This window comes from Ctenocephalides felis, unplaced genomic scaffold, assembly GCF_003426905.1.
Source record: "Ctenocephalides felis isolate EL2017-DRISC unplaced genomic scaffold, ASM342690v1 CF-g0.4_SCAFFOLD_00845, whole genome shotgun sequence".
Taxonomy (NCBI): domain Eukaryota; kingdom Metazoa; phylum Arthropoda; class Insecta; order Siphonaptera; family Pulicidae; genus Ctenocephalides; species Ctenocephalides felis.
The window spans coordinates 54011305-54036973 of NW_020536999.1; the positions used below are offsets into that span (position 1 = coordinate 54011305).

At 28.1% G+C, this 25669-nt stretch overlaps 2 protein-coding genes across 2 annotated transcripts in view; both read right to left on the minus strand.

Moving 5' to 3' along the window:
* The window catches only part of LOC113376159 (glyoxylate reductase/hydroxypyruvate reductase-like), a 3702-nt gene extending 2160 nt beyond the window's left edge, over positions 1-1542 (minus strand). The window contains exons 1-3 of the mRNA XM_026616081.1: positions 1435-1542; positions 776-906; positions 524-713 (exon numbers count right to left, since the gene is read on the minus strand). Of these exons, the coding sequence (XP_026471866.1) occupies positions 524-713; positions 776-906; positions 1435-1517 (404 nt within the window). The 5' untranslated portion in view covers positions 1518-1542. The remainder of the gene's footprint in view (positions 1-523; positions 714-775; positions 907-1434) is intronic.
* Positions 1543-3929: 2387 nt separating this feature from the next.
* On the minus strand, positions 3930-25638 carry LOC113385615 (DNA-dependent protein kinase catalytic subunit-like). Its single transcript, XM_026623465.1, has 43 exons — positions 25493-25638; positions 25266-25412; positions 25033-25205; positions 24639-24807; positions 24321-24451; positions 23998-24160; positions 23706-23905; positions 22859-23620; positions 22628-22807; positions 22449-22571; positions 22224-22367; positions 21946-22087; positions 21596-21847; positions 21286-21479; positions 20245-21133; positions 18937-19320; positions 18467-18801; positions 18187-18371; positions 17940-18114; positions 16636-16815; positions 16400-16559; positions 15943-16160; positions 14554-15722; positions 14223-14443; positions 12655-12869; positions 11540-11888; positions 11332-11476; positions 10714-10959; positions 10056-10644; positions 9645-9867; positions 9365-9538; positions 8970-9292; positions 8685-8887; positions 8486-8604; positions 8285-8398; positions 8005-8213; positions 7576-7776; positions 7042-7310; positions 5431-5534; positions 5183-5359; positions 4858-5043; positions 4189-4409; positions 3930-4007 (listed from the first exon to the last, which is right to left on the minus strand). The coding sequence occupies exons 2-43, from the start codon at positions 25396-25398 to the stop codon at positions 3930-3932; spliced, it is 10827 nt and encodes a 3608-aa protein (XP_026479250.1). The 5' UTR covers positions 25399-25412; positions 25493-25638.
* Positions 25639-25669: the final 31 nt, after the last annotated feature.

Here is a 25669-nt window from a genome sequence, read left to right on the forward strand (position 1 = left end):
GTGTTTGCGGAATAAATTTCAAATAGATTATTTAGAAAATCATTGTTTTCCACATGGGCAGTTATACGTTGCCTGTTCACGAGTTGGAAAACCATCCGCTTTGTCTGTCATTTACTTAGAGAAGTTCAACTAAAAAACACTTCATTTTTGTAATCGAAATAAATTCATTACTGTTGTGTAATAAAATCAATTTTTTTCCTTTTCAAATATAAAACAAATGAAAAATTTCTTCATCTTTCTCACGAAACCGTCCGGTGGCGAAAAGGAGTTAAAATTAATATAAAATAAATTCTTCCATGTCCAGAAAATATATTTTACTATAATACGAGTATACATAACATTAACTGAAAACCTTGGGTTTCGAATTAAACTTTGTTTTATCGAGGTGCATACGAGGAACGCTACATTTCAAGCATGATTTATTAATTTTATCACCTTCATCTCTATAGCCTTATCAATTAATTGATTATTAATCAATAATCAATAATTATTAATTATATTTAAATTAAAAAATTAAATGTACTTCTCTATGTGTTTCCTAGCTTCTCCAAATCTTCTAGCAGTAGCTATCATAAGCCCAACAGTTAAATCAGCAACAGCATTATTCAGAACTCCTGCAGTATAACCAATTGGAATATTTCTTTTGCGGATTTCGGGTAAATCTACATTGTCCAGCCCAGCCGACATAGTAGATATGGCCATAATGTTGGGTCCTAAATAAAAAAAATAATAGCGAGTAAAAACATACACAATTATATTAGTCAATTTAATTTACCTGCAGCATCTAATATCTCTTTGTCCAAACGTTCTTTAGTACACCACATTAAACCATGAACACCCACAATTTTTTCCAAAATTTCTTGTCGTGATGGCGACGGACGTCCGGTGCACATAATTATTTCGCAACTGAAAACATTTGTTACTATTAGATTGCTAATAAAAAGATTGAAAATTAAATATGAAATCGAAAATTACAATTTTGATGAATTGGAAAGAGGAGAGAGGAGGATATTCACGAAATCGATTTCAGTTTTATATAACTCATGAAATATTTGAATTAAATTTAAAAAAGTGTTTTTTAAGGCTGAATGAAGGCATTCAATTAGCGTTATATAACTGATAGTAATTAAGCTTAAACTCTTAGAAAATTACAAAACAATTTGCCCAATTAACTAACATATCAATAAAATATACGCCAAAATTATATGTAAGATTCATCATTATCATTAGTATCAAAATATTATTGCAATAATATTATACTGCAATCACTCCAATAGCGTGATTGTATAGAATTATTTCTTCAGCAAAAAAAAAATATTTTTGTATTTTATTACTTAAAATATTTTAACAACTGACTATATTTTGTTATATCATTTGTTTTCCTTAAGCTGTCAAAATGTAAATAAAAATATTAAATAGATAATGTTATCTTACTTGGGAGACATGATGTCAATAGCTTCCTTCGGTATATCCGGATGAGTTAACAAAATTTTCGGTCGTGTAGGTATCTGCGCCATAATGTTAGAATAATATTTTTTGAAGAAATTCTTCACACAATATCACCTGTAACTCACTTGTATAAAGTATACAAAGAAACTGACGTGCCATCTAAATGGCATACAATTTATACAAAATCTCGAAGTTTGAGTCTCAGTTTATCACTATTGTCTTATCAGCACTTGATAAAATACAAATATAAAATTCCGGTTTACATAATATGCTTTGCAAACCGCAAACCAATTGCAATATGCAATACCTATTAATTGTTTTGCGGTTAGGCAAATACATCGATATTCGGAGATAACAAATTAATATATAATGAAGTGCATTTTCTGATTATATTTACAAGTATACTGATTAAACTACAAAGTTTGAGGCTAAATATATTATAATAATTTATTATGAAATGAAACAATTTTACGTTTGCAAAGCTATTTCGAATAATAGAACTTGCGGAGTTCAGTCGACATTTTTTGAAGAAAATACTCAACAATATCTTCTACAAACTACATAACATAACCTTTTGCTATGCTATTGCAAGAGAGTTATTGAAGAAAAACATCTTTAGGCGCGACTAGGGTGTAAACTCGTACAGATGCAACGGAAATTGCGTTACGCCCGAACTGCGCGTCATTCGCTCTCAATTAAATCATTTCAATACGGATCGATTGTGATTAGTCGTCGTGTATGTGAATAGAGATCTGTCGCTGTATGCGTACCGGCATCAACGTTGTATGCGTATAGATGAATAAACATTTTAAAGTTACATCGTAGTACAAATCACGATTTAATGAAAAATGTCTGAATCAGAAAAATATTTTACCCTGTTCCTTGAAAATAATAAAACAAATTAAACACTTCTGCCTTGTACTAAACGTAAGTTAATTGATTAGAAATTATTTCTATATTATTCGTAGTTTCTATAAATCTCTGAAGTTATTAAAATGGAAAATATTTTTTGGACAAGACAGATATTACAGCCGTTCAAAGAACGAGATTATATCGCCAGCAAAAAAGTAAAAAAAAAATACAAGCAGTCAATGAATGTATGTTAATTTTAATTGCATGAAGTTCTTCAAACACAATTATTACATGATGAGTGAAGTTGCGAAAACAATCTTTGTTTAGGCGTTGTTTAACATAATTCACTGTGTGAACAAATATTTTATAGAATTTATTAATCAGCAATTACTTCATTCCTCTAATGAAGGTTCATTTCTAAATGCTAATTACAATGACAAATCGATCATGTCATATTTGAAATATGACTTTAATTGCATTATTGTTTTTAAATATTATACATATTTTTAATGCTATTATAAATATATAAATTATAATTAATCATTATATAAATGTATATTATGGTTTGACAGTGTCTTAAATGCTATCTTGTACAGTAGCAAATAAGTTTTACTTCAATCGCGTGTGAACCTTACGCGCACTCTTTTTTTTCTAAATACAGGATTTCTAAGAGCGGTTGAATTTTTAAAATCTGTCCTGATGATATTGCAGAAACGTATATGATAACGTTTACAATTCCGATTACTAAGTTAAATCGGAAAGCCCAAATGAAAAAAGTATAATATATACACGAGGCATTTTTGAAGATTAAATGTAAAAATACAATATTTTACTGACACTGGTTATATGAGAAAAGTATCTGAATACAAGAATTTTTCAATTCCGAATATTACACACAATTAACAGTGACTGACAAATATACTATTGCCATGGGACAGTTTTGGAAATCGTCAAATATACTATCGTCGCGGAATTTTGTGTATGAACGACTATACCGTCATGCGTATAAATCTTTTACCCATGGCTAATCCGATTAAAAAAAAAAAAAAATAAAACGTTTTTTCAAAATTCAAGATATTTAGAATGTTTTGAGACTGATTTAAAATAAATACTGACATTTTTCCTCAAAAATAACAATTTACCTCGATTTCGGCAACCCAACACTGTGGGCACAGTTTAATGAGTGCGTCGCAGTTAACTGATGGTTAAATGAGACCAGAAAGATAAAAGAAGTCATGTGTGAGTTTATTTGACTGCACATATGACATATGAATATTATCAAAAGTAATCACAAGCTACATTTTCTTACAAAGTAAAATATGCAAGAGATAATTTCACGAAATATTAAATTATAAACAATATTTATTACGAACCTTCAAATGAAAACAATTTACACATCTATCATGTATAGGTATCATCATCGTGGGTCGCGCAGCGAGTAAAAACCGGCATTTTGATTCGATTCAAAAAAATACTTCTTTCCATCGATATCCAAATGAAAAAGTTTATAGCTATAAAAATATATTAACAATCAAGAAACTGATACAAAATATAACATTATAGTATATCAAACATATTTTAGTAACATTATATTATCAAACATATTTTTAGTACAATGCACATCGTTTTTACATCCAGGGATCCCAACCATGCCAAGTACAACCAAGAATACTACGATCGGTTGCTAAATCTATCAAACAATCCACCTGCAGGTAAAAAAAGTCAAGTTAAACTACTCATACCACATATTTAAATTAATATTAAATTTAGTGGCAATTCAGACCAATTAACACATTATATCTTTTAAATTTCTAAATATAAGACCTATTATACTGATCAACCGAATTAATAGAACTATATGTAATATAAAAAATAACAATCGCAAACCTGTTCTTTAGCAGTTAAATCTTTCATTTTTATTCTGCGACGTATATTATGTTGTTCCACTCCCATTCCTTTTTCGATATAATGATTTACGTAAATTTCATTGATAGTAGAAACAAAAGAATGTTTCAACTCGTCTTGTAGAATATGGACAGGATTAGAACCTTGGAGTTTGAGACGCGCCATGCGCAATTTCAAATGCGCCATTGTTTGCTCATTTTCCACTTGAAATAATATAACAATGACATTCGTGAACAACTAAATATAAAATATGCGGAATTCCGCAGATGCGGACATATATTATAGGAAAGTTAAATTACTAATATGTCATTAATGGTCAACAAACATTAAAATAGTTCGATAAAATTAAAATAACAAGAAATATTTTATATTCATATTTCTGAAAATAAGAACTAAGTGTAAGTGGTATTTTGCCTTAAGACAAGTTGCAAAAACTTCTTAATATGGGTTAATAAAAGAAAATCGATATAAATTGAGATTTAGCAACTTTTCAAAACAAAAGGTCAAAAATTGATTCATATACACACAATCATACATACTCTTCTTTTATATATGCATACACACTGTTTCCAGCACTGGTCTTAAACAATTCATGACGACTTGAAACGTCAAGAATAGAAAATTTTATAAATTATTTGCATCATATGGTACCTGAACTTATACTACTATCAGTATAATTTAAAGCTTCATTATCCTCGGATCGCACTCCATACATTTTTATAGGTTCCAGCCAATTAATTAACGGCTCATGCATAAAAATATTCATTGTGGCATATAAAACTGATCTTGCATCCCTTAAAGCAGTTAGAGCATGCACCATAACTCTTGGGATAAGACCTGCAATAAAAACATTCTAATTTACTATTTACTATATATTTATAAATAAATAATAAAACAAGTCACTTATAACTTCAATTCGTATCAGTTTAGTGTTTAACAACAATTAAATAATATAAGTTCACAGTAAATAACTTACCAAATGCAGCTGTAGGTTCCATAAGATTCATAATATGAGGTGTCAGCCTGATTGGCAATAATTCAGGAATCGGCAATGTCATTACCCCAGAACCAAAAGCACAATTGAAATCAATTCCGACCGCAAATCCAGAATTTATATTTATTAAACAATTTGATAAATGGCGATCACCGATGCCTGTAAGTAACAATTTCATTAGATTATTTAAACTTAGATGTGAACATTTTAATTTTCGAGTATCTTATTACCTAATAGCCAATGGGCAATGCACATAGTACCGTAACTCGTTGCGAAATTATGCCTCAAAGTGAAAAAACTTTCAGCGTTGGCACTCATTTCTTTAAAAGAGTCTCTGAAACATGTACACATTTATTACACAATTCATGTTATTGTAAGAATTCATACTATAATTACAAGAAAAAGTAAAATATATCTATTATAATATTTTCAGATTATGATTAATTGATTCATCTATTGAAGTCCAAACTGTAAAATAATCTTAAGAGAAAGGTGGTAGGAAGGTATCACAAAAAATAAAATGAAAACATATTAATCTAAAATTAAACGATATTACAGAAGGTTAACTGAAATTGAGAAAACAAAGAATTTACGTAAACCTAATAAACTGATTCCTAACTAAAAAAAAATTGAATTAAGAAGATTAATAAATCAAATTCAATAACCATATACTTAATAGCTATTAAAACTAGTTGCTTGTTCAATACCTATGTAACTTGTGAATACTGTTATTAAACGACAATTTACAGAATTTAAGACAATTGTTCCGATATAATACTGAAAGTATTCAAATTTGATGTTGAAATGTATGATTAATTTCTTGGAGGGCATAACATCAAGTAAAAAATATAAATAAGTAAAGATTTTTTAAAACATCTATTTTTCCATACGTTTCGACGTAAAATTCTACGTCATCGGCAGTGGTTTAAAAAAAAACAGAAAGTAACGTTAAAAATTGAATATACATAAGCAAAAATAAAAAGAAAAAGATTTAACTAAAGAGACAGTGAGACAGACTAATTATATCTAAACCTTAAATTAAAATAAAGCATAAAACATTACATACTTGAATTTCTTAGATTATCACTTACACATATTAATACAGCTTGTAAAAAATTAATTATTGGAAACAAGCACTAAATGTCAGTAAAAAGCAATTAATAAATGAAATATTATACGTAAGCACTCGTGTATCCGAGGACAAAGCCAAACAAGAATAATGTTTTTGTAAGTATCCGAGATGCGAAATCAAAATTTTGAGAAAACTGACTTCGTAACTGACCATCGTTTTGACGCGCTGTGCAAGTGTGCGTGATAGTGTTGTGCACAAACCGTGGTGTTAGATATTCGATATAAATTGGGAAACATTATTTAGAACATATTGGTAATTTTCGCAGATGAAACTGGTGTCTGTTCGTTTGTTTAAACAATTTTTATTCAAGAAAATATAGGCCGATTCTGAAAAGCGCCTTTGTCAGACTTTCGACTAATGATGAAGAACCTTTGCGTCATAAAAATTGAAATATGGTTATTTAGTTTTAAATGTTCTGTGATCATTGTTTGCCCTTGATTTTTGTTTTTTGAGTTATTATCGTGTTGTTTCAAACATTTGATAAGGTTCTGCCCTGTTTCGCCAATAGGCGGAATCACACTCATTGCAAGATATTTTATAGACCACATTGGATACTTGTTCCGAACTAGTGCACAGCTTTAAATTTGAGAAGAGGGAATTGAGCATTAAATCGATGTTACATACTAAACGGAGACTTGCGTTATAAAAAAGTTTATATATATATATATATATATATATATATATATATATATATAAATTATTAACTCACTTTAGTATATCTTCTGGTATCCTATTAACTAATTCCTGATATTTTGAAATCACAGCGTCTCTGTGATAGTGGACCACAGCGTTTCCATACAATGCGACAAATGATGTAGGATCCGTTTTTGAAGCCTGTCTGATCCATTTGTTATACGAAGACCGTACTTCTTCAACTCTGTTTTTAATACCTGGTTCTTTTAAAAACATCATATCGCGCAATGTCTTCGTTTTCGGTATCCATTGAATCATACCTAAATTTAACGTAAGCGGAGTAACCTATCATAAAGAAAACACGAAATTTTTAGATTTATAAATTTAAATATCTTTCATGTGCACGGTGCTTTTTTCGCAACAGTTAAATTTATGCAATGAACTAAAAGCAAAATTCAAAAGCCATATACTTAATAATTATTAAAACTAGTTGGTGATTCAATACCTATGTAACTTGTAGAGACTTTATAGAAGTTTTATTAAACGACGATTTACAGAATTTAAGACAATATCAAAACTGTTCGATATAAATGAATAGATTAAAACTTACATTGTAGGTAACAATTGAAAGACGCCGGAAATTACATTCAGTATTAAGACTAAGCTGCTCGTTCATCAGTGAGAAAATTTGCTGAATTCTTTGATCCAAGCGCAAGTCTTCACCATATTTTATTAAATAAACATGTTCTTTACCATCGCTACTATAAATTCCTATTTTAACTGGCAATCTTTGAGAAAGTAGTACTGTTATCTAAAAAAACATAAGAAGCATTGTATGCAATGCATTTAAAAACATATATACATACTCAGCACAGTGTTCATGTATGTAACTTTACTGCTCAAAAAAATTAAGAGCCAGTTGTAACCACCAAATTAAAAAATAATTAATAATCAATGTACATTTAAGAACTCTAGATAAATAGTTCAATTTATAAAATAAATTTTGAATTATCCTTCTGTACATATAAAATTAAATAACCTTTTGGTCAAATCGGGCAATTTTTGCATGATAGTGTGGCAAAGGTTTTTTGTGTCCCTGATATTGTCCTGGTAATTCAAGTGCGACACTATCTTGAGGTGTGAAATCGGCAAGCCAAGGGCACAAGTCCCGCAAGGTTTTCGGACGATGATTAGAGAGCGATTTCAACAACATTTTAATTTCCATTAACAATTCCGGAGACGGTTTTTCTGCAAAAATATGTTCCATGTAAACAAGAAATTAAAAACAGTAACATTTTAAAATAAATATAAATATTCACCCATATAAGTACTAAACAAATTCTCAAATTTGGTCATTGCCTCAAATGCTTTTCCTCTCAACGGATGTAAGTTTTGTTGAAATAGCATGCGTTTTAAATTCTTCATATCAGTATCTTCAAGAACATAAATATTTATTAAGAAACATACTAGTAAAGTAATAGCTAAAACATATTTATTAAAAATTAGTAAAAGTTTCTTACAATTTTTATCTGTTAATTTTCCTAAGGCATTTATTAATAATATTTCTGGCAGACATATACAAGAAATAGCTTCAATGAATCTATCTATCAAAGAATTTTTCATCAATACTTGTTTTAACCTAAATAAATATAATAATGCATTTAATATATTTATAATCTAATATTATATATATAACAATATTTTTTTCAGACTACTTACTTAGCAACACAATATTCAGCATAACTACCAGCTAGGCATTTGTAATTAAGAATACTAAGCCTGAAAGGATAATGCAGTGCGTCGGGATACGATTCTGCGACTCTGATAACAATTGGCCCTATAGTCTCTGACCGATTACTTGTCAACTGTGCTAAAAGTTGTGGAGCCCATTGTATGAACATCCATTCTGGAACTTGGGCCGACTGCAAAAGTATATACAAAAATGCTTTAAATTTTAGAAAGTCATTTGCAAAAGATTAATTTATTTGACATAAAAAAGATTACCAATTCTAAAAACACATCTTTCATGTCAGCACTAATTTCATCATATTCCAGTAAAACAGGAAAAAGTTGCTTTGCTTCAACTGATCCTAAGGCCATAGCTTTTAAAATACTTTTTATCATTGATAAAATGTATACACTTTTCAAATCATCTTCAGCATATTTTAAATTATGCATATTAAATTGTATCATTTTTTTGTAGCAATTTGTTACAGTGCTTATTTCTATATTTATATCATTATTTGCATGAGCAGCTTCAGCATACTTGATAGATTTTTGTAAACATTTAAAACCAAAAATATCTAATGTTTTCGAATGGCTTAATCCTGCAAAAAAATGTTTGGCAACTCTAAATGTTATATTAGTAAATAATAACCAATCTTAAATGCCAAATTTACCTCTTTCCTGGCCGTGTTTTAATATGAAATTCTCTAAAGACGGGTAGTTTTCTAGGATGTTCGCATTTTCAAAAATTAGATGTTTAAACAATTTAGTAACATCGACGATACTATGATGTACATCAATATAAAGATTTGGATAATACTTCAAATTATCTATTTCCTTCAGAGACTCTATAAAAAATATGAAAAATATTTGGATATGACAATGAAATATTATTAAGTTAAATTTTGATAAACAAAACTTGAATTGTGCATGATGGATAAAGTTCTTGCATACCTAACATATCCCAAGATCTATGGCAGTCCTGAACTTTTTTGTCAATATCGGTTTCAAGAATTCCTTGTAAGAAAATTTGTTGACATCTAGATATCCTCCATCTATAATTTTTTTCCGGATCCTCATGCTTCCCCAAATCTTTAAGTTTTCTGATATATATCCTAGACAAACCTAAGTTCTTTTGCTTTATGGCAGCATCAAGAAATGACAATTCCATTTTAATCTAATAAAAAATAATAAGCATAACAAATTCAAATTAAAGTTGAATCTAAAATTGAATGACTAAATAACACAATGGCAATTTTTGTTGATTATATTATTATTGATTAAAAGAAAAATTGATTATCAATAGAATCATAACATGGATAATTCTGATGATTGTGATACCACAAAATAGCTAGATAGACTGACCTTACAATTATCAAGTTCTTCATTGATAAAAGCAAAATCTTGAGGTAGAGTTGCCAACTGCTTCTTGATATGATTAGAAAACATTAGTCGGTATGCAAGCTTTGATTCCCAAATTAATAATGAGTCTGAAGGTTTTGCCATATTGTTCAACCATTTTTTAATCAATTTCCTTACTGTAGCAGCGTACTCGATTTTATCACTTTTCTTAGTTGTGCGCATAAACATCTGAATTTCTGATGTTTTTTGAATATCCATTAATTTCATTAATCGCAGTTCATTCGATAAAAAATTTAAATTTGACCAATCTTTTAAGAACATAATTAATTTTTGTTCCAAATAGTACCCTCCTCCGAATATATCACCATTAATAATATTAAAAATAGACAACTCTTCACTAAAATTTGTTTTTAAATAAGCTGCTTTCTCTGAATCACTCAACCAACTACTCAAAAAAAAACTGAACTCTGAATTTTCTGAACTATTAATAGCTTTATGAATTTCAGATGTTATGAGTAATGGAAATAGTTTTTCCTGTGCCCATTGTTCAGTCCACATCTCATCCAAAGAATCCACTTGCCGTTTTATACCACTAAAACATAATGCAAAATAAAAATTTCAATTATAGAATTATGACTATGATTAGTTTATTTTTACTTACATATTCAGATCATCCCAATGCCCAAGTTTAGCAAAAGAATTGAAATAACATTCTTTATGAAATTGCCTTTCAGTTTCATTTATTGCGCTTGTTGTCCCCGATACAACTCTTTCATAGCATTTCATAGCCATGTAATAATCACCACTATATTCCAATTCTAAACCTCGGGCAAAATCTTCATTGCACTCTAATGCCTTCATAAATATACCTTGAGTAGTGTCATAGTCCGCCATTGATTGATAAATTCTAGAAAAATATAGATTCATTTTATTTAAGTTCAATTAATTAAATATAAAACATATTTTATGTAAAAAAATAAAATACATTATTTGCTCTGTGGGCTTATTTTAAGAAGTTGTGTATAAACATATTTCTTTTTCAAATTTTACATAAGGAACAGTTGAAAGGTAATTTGCCTGCATAAGTGGTTAAGAACATACAACCATAGGAACAATATGAGTTTATGGGATCAAATTATTGATATAGCTAGATAAATTATAATAATAATTTTAAAAATGAATTACAAATAATTTGTTTAAAAAACTATAGTTTTTTAATCACAGTATACTGTGATAAACAACTGCATAAATAGTCAAAAAATAATAGATTAATGCAAACCCAGCTAGTTTTAACCAATGGTTATATTCATCATTGTCCTCTATTGTAGATCGTTTGTTTGCACATTCATTATCTAAAAATTCACCATTAAGTCTGTTTTCTAATAATAAGGCACCCAATGACAACAGTTGGCTTGTATGAGATACTGTAAAATTATTGAAAACGAGTTATGAAATGATATATTTAATATATTACATTGGTGGCTTACCTAAAGAAATAACGTCTGGTCCAATATTCATTAGTTTTGGGTATTCAAGTGCCATTTCGAATATAGTGCGCATAATATTAGAATTACATAACTGACTTTTTCTGAAAATATTTTCTATACTTTGATTAATTTCCTTGATAAAATGTTTTTGTGATTCAGAATCTAATTCCGCAATTATGCCTATGTAGATAGAATGTAATACAATTTGACCAATGCTGGAATCGCGCTTTGCAAGTTCTTTTAATGGAAGCAAAATGGCTGCATTTGTTATTTGAATGTCGGGAAAATCGCCAATACGATATTGCCGATACATGGTTACTTTTGAAGTTTTCATCTTTGATCTAATTGTCTGAAATAATTGTCGAAAATAATTATAATAGCAAACAAATTATTTAAAACTCTTGACTACAAAGAATTCGGACAAGTTTCACTAACTTCCAAATTCGAAAATTCGAATATTCGAAAATCGGACACATACAAAATTGATTATTTGGGAACAGATATCAAATTAAAACTGATCACTGAATTAAAAAACGTCATGAAAAATTATATATTAAAAATATTAATTACTCAGAAACTAATCGGTCTATTTTCACACAATATGAATGCATGTTACCAATAAAAAAAAATCGAACGTATTTTTATTTTTGGAATTATTGAAATAGTCAAAGTAATTTTTTAACAGTTTGTCGCAAATAATCTAATCATCACACTAATAATAATATTCCCAGGTATCTTTCGAACCGTTTTTCAATTTTCAAATTCGTTTTTCTCAAACTGCTATTAATAAAAAAACGACTACCTGTTGTTTCGAGAAAATAATCAAAACAAGTAATTATTGAATGTTTTCAAATGATTTGGTAATTTCTGTATCTGTTATTACATACATAAATACATATATGTATTTATGTATGTATTAATGTATACATTCTTTATGTCTAAGAATTCAGGATGAAAACTTCTGGGATTTCTGAAAAACCTAATACTTTATATTTAAAAATTAACTTTAAATAACTATAAAGTCATTATGGTCATTTCAATATATATATATTAATATATATATATATATATATATATATATATATGTAATGTTTTATTATTTATCATAAACCCACCAAAATACGTCTGTCTTTTTTCTTTTTAGCAATAGCCCTTGCTGCAAATTGTTGTGATGCTTTATCTTTATCTTTAAGCAATCGTCTTCGAAGTTTTAAAAATGAGTCTTTTAATTGCTGACTTCCAAGGTCTTCTACTTTTATTTCTTCGTTATCCGCATCAAACATTAGATAGTTTAATGTGTCATGGCTCACATCAAGAGGCTGTGTATTTTCTAATGAAAATTAAATTGACTATGTCATAATAATGATATTTCAAAATAACTTTTAAGATATGAATGAGGCATGAATCTTATGCAATTTTTGAAAGGCCGGAAAAAGCAAACAATATATTCACTATGTTAAATGTTATTAATTAATGGTTTGAGAATTTAGAAAAAACAATTTATAATAGTCATTTAGTTTTAATTCTGGAAGGCGACAAAGAGGAAAATCTAAAAAAATTGGCACCTGATCAAATGCATGATTTTAGCCCTCAAAATAATCTGAAGAAATATATGTATATATATATATATATACATAGAGTCTTGGATTTGTGTATATTTTGTAGAGTTTCGAACAAGAATCCAAAAATAATACAAAATAAAAAACAAGAAAAGTTTTTAAAAAACAATTTCTTTATTTAATTATTTGTTTATTGTCAACGTTTCGGAACTAGGTACGTTCCATCTTCAGGACATCTGTCAAGAAACATGATCTTGATGAGATTTAAGCAAACAATATGTTTAGGAATAGAAAATAGATTTTTCTTAAATAATAAATTAATTGTAACAAGTAATAATGTACAGAAATATGATAATATGATCAAAAAGAAAATGATAAAAATAAATGAGTGGATTATCAGAACAGGATATTAAAAATGATAGAAATTTTTTGAAAGTTATGGATATTTTTTTTTTTTTTTTTTTAAGAAAGGCTTAATGATAAAATTGAATTAATTACCTGTATGTTTGAATATACGTTAGCACTTTTTCACTGAACAAGAATTTTTGACAAAAAATGAATTTGTGAGTTATTTTTCCGCCGAATAGTTAACTTTTGTAAATCAAAATTACTAAAAGTGTTGTCTATTTTTAAAATTATTATTTGAAAACAAATAATATTGTATTCGATGTTGTACTATTGGCTTTTGGAAACGAACTAAATTGTATTTGCTGGTTCATATGTAACACGTGTAAACACTTGAAACGAGAACTGTGAGATTGTATGTTTTTTCATGTTAGGGTGTAAATACTTAAATTATTGAACTTAAAAGGAAGTCGATATTAATTGTTTGTCAAAAAGTGTAAAAAATTTAAATATGAGTCATGTAACAAATAATTAAATAAAGAAATTGTTTTTTAAAAACTTTTCTTGTTTTTTATTTTGTATTATTTTTGGATTCTTGTTCGAAACTCTACAAAATATATATATATATATATATAAATATATATATATATATATATATATATATATATATACATATATATTATAGATCAATAAAGAATGATGTTATAATCGTATGAAAGATAAAAAAGTTACAAAAATGTTTTTTCACAAAATAGCAAATGTCTGTAAAAAAAACTCACGCAAATCAAAAGTCGGTGCAAATTGTAATTGTTCTTGCTGAGTTGCTTGTATCATAGGAATTTTTGCTATATTCGATTTAAAGTAAGCTGCTATAGTTTGAGATCCAATGTAAACTTGAGTACTCCTAGTGGCTGTACTTCTACTCTTCATTTTGGGAATAAAAGATTCTGCAAACAATGGCACAGTTGCAGAATTCTTTATGTGCCAGTTATCCTCAACACTGCAAAATTAAATAAAAATAAAAAATAATTATTTTTTAATATGAAATAAGAAAAGCAATTTACTACCAATTGATATAAACATCCATGAAATCGATATATAAAAACAAACCTGTAGCTTTTGAAGGTACATTCAGATAAAGGATGTTCAAAAATATTTCTCTGGATATCACTAACTTGTAATGCTATTTGCAGCAGTATTGTAACACCATACTGTATAAAATTCTTTTCTAAATGTTCATCATATAAATTACTCATAAGATACTTGAAAATGGCATCATATGTTTTAGGCAAAGCATTTTCACTTTGCCAGAATGTTTGCATCTTATCATTCATTTGAGCATCTGAGTCCAAAAGACCCAAAAGTAATATATACTGGACATTTTGCAATATATCATAATCTGATTTAAATTGTATTATTTTGTAACTAGTCATAGCTATGTCGTAAACAACGCTTCTACAATTAGTATCTTCTGAACTTATCAAGCGTTTAGCATATTGTATTAAAGTTGAAGGCCGGTTCAAATCATTTTGCAAAAATGGTAATAGTTTGTGAATAATTTTTAAAGCTAAAATAACTGTATCTTTATCTTTTAAAAGTAAATCAAAATCCAAAGTTTTAATATCGGAGTAAAACTCTTCACCCTTTAGTTCCAATACTGACAAAAGAATTTGCAATAACATTGTTTTCTGCAAATCAATTGCTCTTGAAATATTGAAAATGACATAAGTAATATAAGGATATGCAATATCTGGATAGTGTTTTGCAATGCCATAAAGACAAATAATGAATATATCTGTATTATTTCTTCTCAAATAATCTAGTCTTCTGTTTACTGAACTCAGAAGAATATTTTCAGCTGACCCTAAAGAACTTAAGTTTAGAACCATTCCGATAACTTCACTGCAGGGTTTATATGTAATGGATTCCATGCTATTAAATTGCATGCATAATGCTTTATAATAATCGTCCTTCTTAGAATCAGGCCAAGGAATTATTTTATTTGCCAGAAGAATGCCGGCTAATTCAATTCCCATATTAGTTTTACTGTCCTTCACTGGATTTTCAAGAGCAAGGTACAGGTATTGAAGTGGAAAATCTAGACAAGTCTTCCAAATTTCCACAACACTTTTAATTATTTCCATGTTGAGCTTATATATTGCACGTCGTTCATGGTATGCATTTTTCATCAAAAAATACATAAATTGGCTCGCAATATTTCGTTGGATACTAGTAGATGACGGAATAGCGACGTCATGCCAAGAAAGCATCAATGCCACCTGAAATAAATATAATAAATATAAGATCATAAACACATTAATACAATTTATGATTTAAAAAACCAACATCAAAAGAAGCATAATAAATTCAATACATTGGCTAATACTCTTTTATGAATATTGTGTCCTCTATAGTAAAAATGAAATATGAAAAAATAATAGCTTATAAAAAAGTAAAGAAATTTTGTAAAATCAAATTTATAAATTGTTGAGAACTTACCGTGTCGGCTACAAAATGATTAATAGTAGATCCAGCACATTCGTCAACAAGTAGTTCTAATATTGGAGTTAAAATATGATGTGCGTATGGTCGAAAAACTATCTGACAATTATCAATTATTCGCATAATAAATAAACGTATGTTTACAGGAGTCTCTGCATTAGCCAAAACCTGCACTAGAGCCTCCATCCAGGAGGGCATTACTGGTACACTGGAACCTGAAATCATTATTGTCAAACATCTAATTTTTTGTATCAAGGATTTATAAAATTAATATAATTTAATAACAAAAATGTTATCAATAAATGTTTAGTTGGGCTATAATTAATATGGGCAACTCGAGATAAATCTTCAAGTAAAAATTAGTCCACATAGAACATAATTCTCTAATGTTTTTTTTCAACGCGTCGGATTTATAAATTTTATATCTTTTAATTTGAATCTTTTATTCAATAACCTTGTTTAGTATTAATGCCATGATTGATTGATGATTGATTTTGTGCTAGCGGAGAAATACCCTTAGTGACCATGTGGCCTATTACACCACAGATTATGCTCATGCACTCATGATCATTCAAGAAATCTTCTGTAAGATAAATTTGTGTACCAAAATTTTCCTAAAAATATTATAAAACTGATAATAACATTCTTGACATATCAATAAATTTCGATGACGATCAAAAATTTTCTTACAACTTTTGTTTTGTGGTCCACCGGATGTCGACGTACAACGTTGTGGGTCATATCAAATTCTGTGATGTCCTGACTCAAACTGGAAGAGAAAATACTCTGTTGTGTAAGATAATTGAGTTCTTCTGAGTCTACTGACGCTGCTTTACGAATTTCTACCAAATGCTTTTTGGTTTTAGGGTACTACAAAATAAAAAATAAAAATACAGAAAAACACATTTTCACTTAATTATTATAAAAACTGATTTAATTGATCATAAAATTCCTACGAATTCCATACCGTAACGAAATGTTAGGGGAATAATAAATGTTTTCAAATAGATTATTATAAATAGTATAATATGTCGAATATCTATAAGAATTATATAAACTGAATTGCAAAGTTGAAATTATTTGTTACTATTATATTAGAACTTTAGTCAGAATTAAAATTAAAATCTGAATTATTTTCGATATACAAAAAAAAAATGAAAAAAAAAAATTTGAAACAATTTTTTTTTTTCAATAACGATTATTTTGTTAAACCAAGCAGAAAGGTCTTTAAATCGTTGAAATCGGACGCTTAGTTCTCTCAAAAATTGCCATTTTTTGCACATTTAGCTCTGTATCATCGAAAGAGCTGGACCTGTCTTTGCCAAAAACTAATAATCTCTTCTTCCAATCATTACAAATTAAATGTTTTTTAGATCATTCAAATCGGATACTCCGTTCTTTCAAAAACTCGATTTATATTTTCTTAACTCTTTCCTCCGCATCTCAGTAACGGCTGAACCTGCCTTTTTCAAAAACTAATCAGCACATCTCCCTATCAATATTAATCGAATGTTTTTTTGAACCATTCAAATCGGTTGATCCGTACGCCCGAAAACGTGGACTTGCATTTTTTCTGAGGTATGCCAAAATATTCAGAAACCTTCAAAACGTGAATATATGCAAAAAATTTCATTTTCGATTTTCGGCCAGTTACTATAACTACTCTACGGGAAGCTAACAAGTATAGCCGGTATTAAAACTCTTCAGCAATTTTGTAACACTTTCAAAAACTAGTTACGAATATTACGGTTCAGATTATCAAACCAAAATGCCTAAAATTTATTTATTTAGAGATACAATTCTGATTTATAGGAGAATTTCGAACCCTTTATAATCATAGTTTTAGGCTTTAACGCTGCCACATAATAATAATTAATGAGACCAGTACGAACCTACTGCTACAAATAATATTCTTAAAATGTAACTACAACTATCAATTTTACATTCAAATTCAGATATAAAAAATTACTTACATTTTCAACAATTCAACTTACATTTTCAAATTCTTGAGGAAATTCATAAATCCTTTTGCAATCTATTATATTTCGCCAGATTATTTCCTTTTTTAAAGGATTTTCTCGAAAAAGTAAACCAGTATAAAATTTTAGATCAGATTTTGTACTGCATATTAGAATACAGAGTGTTTTGTATGCAGTACATTGATATTGTCTGAAAAATAAAATTTCAGTTTAATTAAACAAATTTTTATTAGAAATGGTATTCATAAGTAGATTTTACGACCTGAATAACTCGGCGCTTTCGGTATCATTTTCATCATAATTCATAAAAGTTCGAGCTTTGAATGCTTTTCTAGTTAACGTCGATAATACTTCTCTAGGATTTTCTTGTTTGAAATCTGGAAATGATCTTAATATGGGATTCGATGCATCATCAAAAATACTTGGATCCGAAAGATAAACTAAAATCTGTTGAATAAAATTTTTTCTTAGTTTATACTGAATCAGAACAATAACAATGTGATATCGAAGATACCGTTTACTATTTAAAAACATTCGTTTACCGTAATCAAATGAAAACAGCAAGTTCTATCCACATAAGCTTGCTTTAAATCCCAAGCCCGACTTGCTGAAGTGTAAGGACTTTCAATTAAATTATTAAAATCTTCCTCAAAAAAATTCTTGTAAAATAATTCAATGATCTGCTGATCACAAGATGTTAAAATTGTTCCAAGCACACGTTTTAATATTGATACTCTAATAGAAGGAGTATATTCTCTGGATTTGATTTGAAAATAAGGAATTCGTAAAAGATTAAACTGATTTTCTGGTGCACAATTTTCAATTGTTCTGCATAACTTTTCCTGAATTTCATCTTCACAGATGTGATCCAAATCAGCTAAAAAATAGTTTAATTGTAATAAATAGTCTCTCACAAAAAGGCAGAATAAAACATGGAAACAGATATACTCAATAAAATTTCGTAAATTAATGTATCATATCAATAAAATAATTTATTATAGTTTCTTCATACCAGCAATAATGCTAATAATCCTTTCCAATAAAATTGGCGACTGTGACTTGCATAACGAGTTCAGTAGGGCACTAAATGCGGACATATATGAAGCTCTTTCTATACTTCCTTCTCGAAACTCTTTAGATTCTAAAGGAAAATGCAGTGATTGAAAAGTTTTCAAAGCTTGTGTCAATTCAGGATTCTCTATGTCTTTAGGTCCAGTTATAAATGGCAACACATCCAGTACTTTAGATTTGGTATCTAATGATACAGTTGTATTCATTAACAATTTCATACACCATTCCGCTAAATAATTTATTGGCCCAACTACATTTGAAACAGGAACTATGATTCCCAGATAAGTTACTAAATCTACAGCATCAGATTCAGTAACATGTTGAACTATGTCATTCCAATGATTCAACATAGTTTCAGAAATGTTAGAAATTAAAAACTCATTTTCTTTCTCATTTCTATATATATATAAAATAATCTGGATTAAAAAGTCAACGATTATATGACGTTTTATTGGAGATGCTCCGTCCAAATTTGTTATTGTTTTTTTAACAGCATCTATAGGAAATCGCATAAGGTATTTTATTATTTGATTTCCAAAAATCGAGTAAAAATGTTGACCATGAGCTAATTTGGACTCTGTTATATTTCCTATAATGTGAACATCATTTAATACTGATTCGATCAATAAATCTTTGCAGTCGACATGCTCAAAAATTACAGACAAAATTTTGCCATAATAGTTTATTACATTATGCTCAGGAAAAATTCCAATTTTTGTATCTGTATCTGTATTTTCTTCTATCAATCCGTTATATATATTGGTTATATACTGCCCGTTAGCTAAGCTACTCCAAAATTTAGATCGTGTAACATAAGAATGTTTGCAGATACTAGAAATTGCGTTCAAACAATTATTTTTAGCTACTGATAGAGATACAGAATTAAAATTAACTTCAGTTTCATTGAAATATTCATGTATGCACTCATTTAATTTTTCAATAATTGATCCTTCAATTTGATGATAGTAGGTATCATTCTTATATTGTCTCAAGTTTTCTATAAATTCATTTAACTTTATTAAATAGTTTTGACCAATGTAATTATTTTCAACATTGAAATGTAAATCTTGTGGACAGAACAAACAATTTACAACAACATTTGATAAACGATTCAACCATGAAAAACTTGTGATCAATTCATCAGCATCATCACAAAAAAGTATTTTTGAAACAAAAGTTAAAATCATTATAAAAGTATTATATTTAAATTCAATAAATTTTTCTTTGTCTTTAATAGAAATGTTCATGCCGACTGAAGCATCTAAAAATGCCGGTAAATCAGCAGGATCAATATTTACAATATTATTGATAAAGTATTGAATTGTCACAAGTATTTTGCTTTCCTCGAGATCAGAAAATAAAGTTGTTGGTGTAAATAACGTATTTTCAAAAAGCCAAACGTAAAAGTCCAAACTTGCATACAAATTCTTCATCCATTTGAGAATGTCTCCAAAAATAAACTCTGTTTGTTTTAGGTGCTCAAGAGTCGGTTTAGAATTTAAACCATTTGTATTTGTTGAACATTCTCCTATTTCTATTACTGATTTAATCACAAAATTTCCTGTGTTTTGCATTATAAACATATGAGCAGTATTTATTTCATCCACAAGAACGGCTAGTTTTAAAAACATTTCCATACATTTTCTTCTACAATGATTTTCAACAAACCCACAATGTTTGAAAAGCCATGTTACATAATGTTTTAATAAACAACCATTCAAAACTTGTGGTATATTTCGATGCCCACTATCTCTATTAAACAAATCACTTTTTTCTACCAATACACGCATTAGGTGATTCAAAGTTTCTTCTAGCTGCTGAATATTAGTGTGGTCTTTATTAACCATCAAGCTCTGTACAAAATAAGTTGATAATTGTATCCAAAATTGATCAACTATGTTATCATTCTCCCTGAAGATCATATAGAGATTATTAAAAGTCAATGCTGCCCCTAACTGCTTATGAACTGAAGAATTAATACTATAATCGCATATTTTAGAAATCAATGCTTCTAAATTAACAGATGAACTTCTCAAATCTTCAGGATCTGCTTGACGTAGAGACCATTTCACAAACTCATTTAAATATTTTGCAGATATATCTCGAACAGAAGCAGATGTTTCATTAGATGTACCTATCTGAAATATAAAAAAACAAACACACACATACATAAATACATATATATATATATATATATATATATATATATATACAAAAATAATTGAAAAGTACCCAATTAACATGACTAAATTTCCAAGCAGATAAAAGGGTTACACCAGAAAAAACTCACCATCAACTGATCAATTAATAAAGAAGTTTCAATACTTTTAATTTTCCATTGGCTGGAAAACCAATGCGTGATTTGTATCATCAGTGGATCAAATAATTGCATTGCTATAATATCAGAATCAGCAGCAAGTTGTAGCAAAGTTGGAAAAATATTAGTGTACAAGTGAACTAACTGAGCAGTATTTACTTGCATACCTAGAAAATAAATATCAAAGTAAAATATTTTTTGCAATTAATAAGATAAAAGCTTCAGCTGCTGTTACTTGTAACATTCAAAACCATCTTTGTTATTTAATATTTACTGTACTTACCAGTGCCTAATATATATAGCACAATCCCATGAAGCAACTCACAAGCAGCAATTCTAGTTTGGCGATCATTAGAATCTAATACCAATTTATTGATCCTCGGCAAGAGTTTGTCCAAATAAATCAATGGTTTAACACCTTGACAAGGCAATCTAAATCGAAGATGTTGTTTGAGATCCCATGGAATAAGATGATCATAATGATTGGAGATGTTCTTTGAAATTAAAGATGAGCAATCCATTGAGCTCAATTTTCCTTAAAAGCAGCATAAAAATATACAAATATTTACACATAAATGAAATTATTAAAAGATAAAGGAAAGCAAAAAAAAAGTTTAAATTAATGAATTATACCTATGAATGTTATAATATCTCTTTGCAAGAGTGCAAGTTCACTTGGTGTTCCTTCTATTATTTGTTTCTTCACTTTCTTTTGACTTCTCGAATCTGTTATTAAACATACCTTAACATCTGGATCACCAATTAAACCCTGACTCTACATTTATGAAAAAAGAAACATTAGTATTATCAATGAAGAGTGATGTGCACGTGCCAACTGACATTTCAATAAGTTAAAAAAAAAACGTAATTTGTTATGCTTGGAAAGAAAAAATTTGCAACATGATTATTACCTGTAAGTAAGGCTCAAGACATGATAAAACTTCATCAAGCAAAATTGTATTTTGTTCTTTAGATAAGTGATCTGTCCATCGTTCTAATGTCTCCAATGCCAAACTAGCAAGGGTCAAGTGATTATACCCCAATTTAAATATAATCTATAAGAAAGTCAATATTTAAATGATTTCCCTATTAAACAAAGTTAATAATAGCAACAACATATTATAATAATAGTAAACCTGCAATGAAATAGATGCTTCTACTAGTAACTCAGGTATAAAAATCACAGGAGCCGTTAAAAGTACACGAAGACAAGATTCTTGGAGATCACCATTAAACATTCGAACATTCACAGCACATTCCTAAAAAACAAAAATATGTTAAAAACACAACAAATAAAACAAAAGATTCACATTACCTGTAAGAAATTCAAGACCAAAACGTAACAAGAAGACTTTTCTTCACTTTCCTCATAATGATCAAAGTATTCACAAATATCACAAAAATCTAAACCATATGAAGATAGTTTATAAAATCCACTCGCAATAGGAAACTTGTAAGAACAATTAATTACTTCTTTTAAATAAGTTGGAATCCACTTATCAAATATTTCAAAATTGATGTTAATTATTTCTTTATAAAAATCTACCATGTTAATAAATATATGATAATCTTTTAGTTTATTTGGTTCAAGGCTTGATTTAATATCACAGTATAAAATATCATCATCATTACTTTTATTTTTCACTTTACGTTTTGTGGACAAATCTAATTTATTTATGATAGCAAAAAATGCTTTCATGATATTATCATATATTCTAAGACTCAATTCTTTTTGAACACCATCTTTCTGTGATAGCAATCCTATCCATAATGGTAAAAAGTTTTTGTAGGATATATTGTTTTTGTAAAAATCTTCATTTTCCTCAAATGATTCAATAGCTATAGGATGAGAACACGTGCCAATAACACCATGATATATAGTTACTTCCAAAACTTCTTCATAAAAACATCCATTAATCTGTGTTATGTTAAAGAAAGTCTTCATCAAGGATTCGATACATAGATTATGATGAGATCCTGATAATTGATGAAATTCTTGAAATAATATCACAATCAAATTTTGTAAAGCCTTTAAATGAACATTATTTATTGATGGCATATGAGAAATAATAATTGATAAGGATTCTAAGTATTCTGGTAAGTTTTGTATTGATTTGTGCTGAGTTTCAGATGTATACATAACTTCTGTTTGCTGAATAATGATCTTGTATAAAGGAATTATATCATCTTGAGATAATAGTGCTGAACAGCACGAGGAAAATGTTCCAAATCCTCTTATAACTATTCTCAATTCATATGTTTTAATTTTTTCTGTTTGCAATTGTGTCTTGAAGAAATTTATGAAAAACTGTGCAAATACAATATAAATTGTAATTAAAACATAAAAAATTGATGATAAACAAAAATAAATAATTCCATATTTGAATTTTTACCAGTAAAACTTTCAGTTCCTTCTTTATCAATAAAACTTTGGCAATTTGAATGTGAAAAACTTCTATAGCAGGAACAGCAATTGAAATATCCTCCCAAGAGAGTTTTAACCAGCTTTGTAATGTGTTATGCCACCACAGACAATCTTTGTATAGGTGCTCTGATACCAAGTTACCATGCTTTGTTAAAAGGCTCAAAGCAGCTTATGATGAAAAGAAGTTGATTTTTATCATTAATATAAATACATATAAAATAATCAGTTGTTAAGCAGTATAACTTATGGAAATACTTCACCTCTAAAAGCCGGTCGAAATTTTACATCACCGGGATATGACATAGTTTTTAGCATATTATATAATCTCAAACATTCTTCTGTATCTATTTCAGGGTCTGGTGCAAATGTGCAAAACATATTTTCAAAAGCTGTTAATATGCCATGAATTATACGTAATTTGGTCTAAAATAGAAGCCACATTAAATAAGTTAGAAAAATTTCTTATGGTTTTTATCATAATCTGTTACTTTCATTGGTTTAATCTTTATCTTGATTTTTGTATCTTACCACAGCAGTAGTTGAACAAGTATAAAACATATTTATTATCATTATAGTAACTCACATTTACAAGATTTTTTGTTTGCGTTTCAAATTGTGAATAAAGTAGCACCTGAACTCTAGAAACATGATCTTGCATTTCATATGGAAAATCTCTGGCCAATATACCAAGTAAAGGAAATAATTGTTCATACACTGTAGAAAATATGTAATTTCAGTGTATTTTTGAAATAAAATTTTTATTATGATAAATTTAGAATTGTAATGATGTGAATCAATTATCATATTAATTATATAATAATTTGTATATAAAATATCATTAGTAAAGTGATAAAATTTGTATTTCTATTTACAAAATAAAATTAATAAAAATTAAAGTTACCTAAACTAGATAACTTTCCATATTCCAAATGATGGACTACTTGTGCAATAACATAATTAATATCCAATAAATCCACTATTTCCTTATTATTCACAATAGCAACCAATATTTGAAGAGCAATAGATTTTTCTTTTGCCATCTTATCGGTATATAAAGTTTTTATTGAAATCTGTAATTGAGTTAATATTATTAATTATGCAATTTTAATTATTTACGACATGATAAAATTATTTCATTTAATAAAACTTATTATATGATTAAAATGCAAAGAAAACGTCTCACATTAAAAAAATATTAAATTTAACTGATTTAATATCAATAAATAACAATTAATCAATATGTTCGGAAAGTTATTTTCAATAAATAATGCAAGAATAGTAGTTTAGTTTGATACCTTTGATATTTCTTTAATATGTTCTCTAATTTTAATGGGAAGCTCCTCTACCAGCAAAAGAAGTAGATCTAATGAGAACTTTATACTTTCTTGCAAATAAACTTCAGAGATATGTTGTTTGATAAATGGTATAATGCCATCGTCTTCATTAAATATAATGGACAAGGCAAAATCTAAAGAAATGAAAAATTAGTATCAAAGTTGCAACAATTTAAATACAAAAGCATTCTTACCTATTTCAGATGAAGTAACTTCTCCTTTAAAAAATCTTAATATATTTGAAATGCATAATTTTGCTTTTGTGCCCTGTTTTGTCTGTATACATAATTTTAAATCTTTAAATGTGTCTTCAACTATTGAGGCCATATTTCTTTTTTATACTAAAATATTAAAATATGTATAATTAATTATTATTATTCTGAAATAAGTTGCTTAATGAATATTGACAATGATTTATAACCTGTTGATAATATTTTATGAAATTTTGCACAGTACATTAGCACAAATTTGCGTTATTGCCTAAAATTTACATAAAACTATTGCCAAACACTTGCACATGAATTCTTTTTTATTAGTGTCACAAATTTTATACATTTCACATTTATATGTCGGTTCTAATAATTCTGTAACCTGTTTA

Bases quoted from the DNA above. Each gene is read 5' to 3' on its own strand.
- LOC113385615 (XM_026623465.1), bottom strand. From the start codon at position 25,398: ATGGCCTCAATAGTTGAAGACACATTTAAAGATTTAAAATTATGTATA. The intron at 21,134-21,285 runs GTGAGTTTTTTC...TTTATATTTCAG, and splicing joins TATTAATTGATCAGTTGATG to ATAGGTACATCTAATGAAAC. The intron at 8,605-8,684 runs GTAAGTAGTCTG...ATATTTATTTAG, and splicing joins GCTGAATATTGTGTTGCTAA to GTTAAAACAAGTATTGATGA.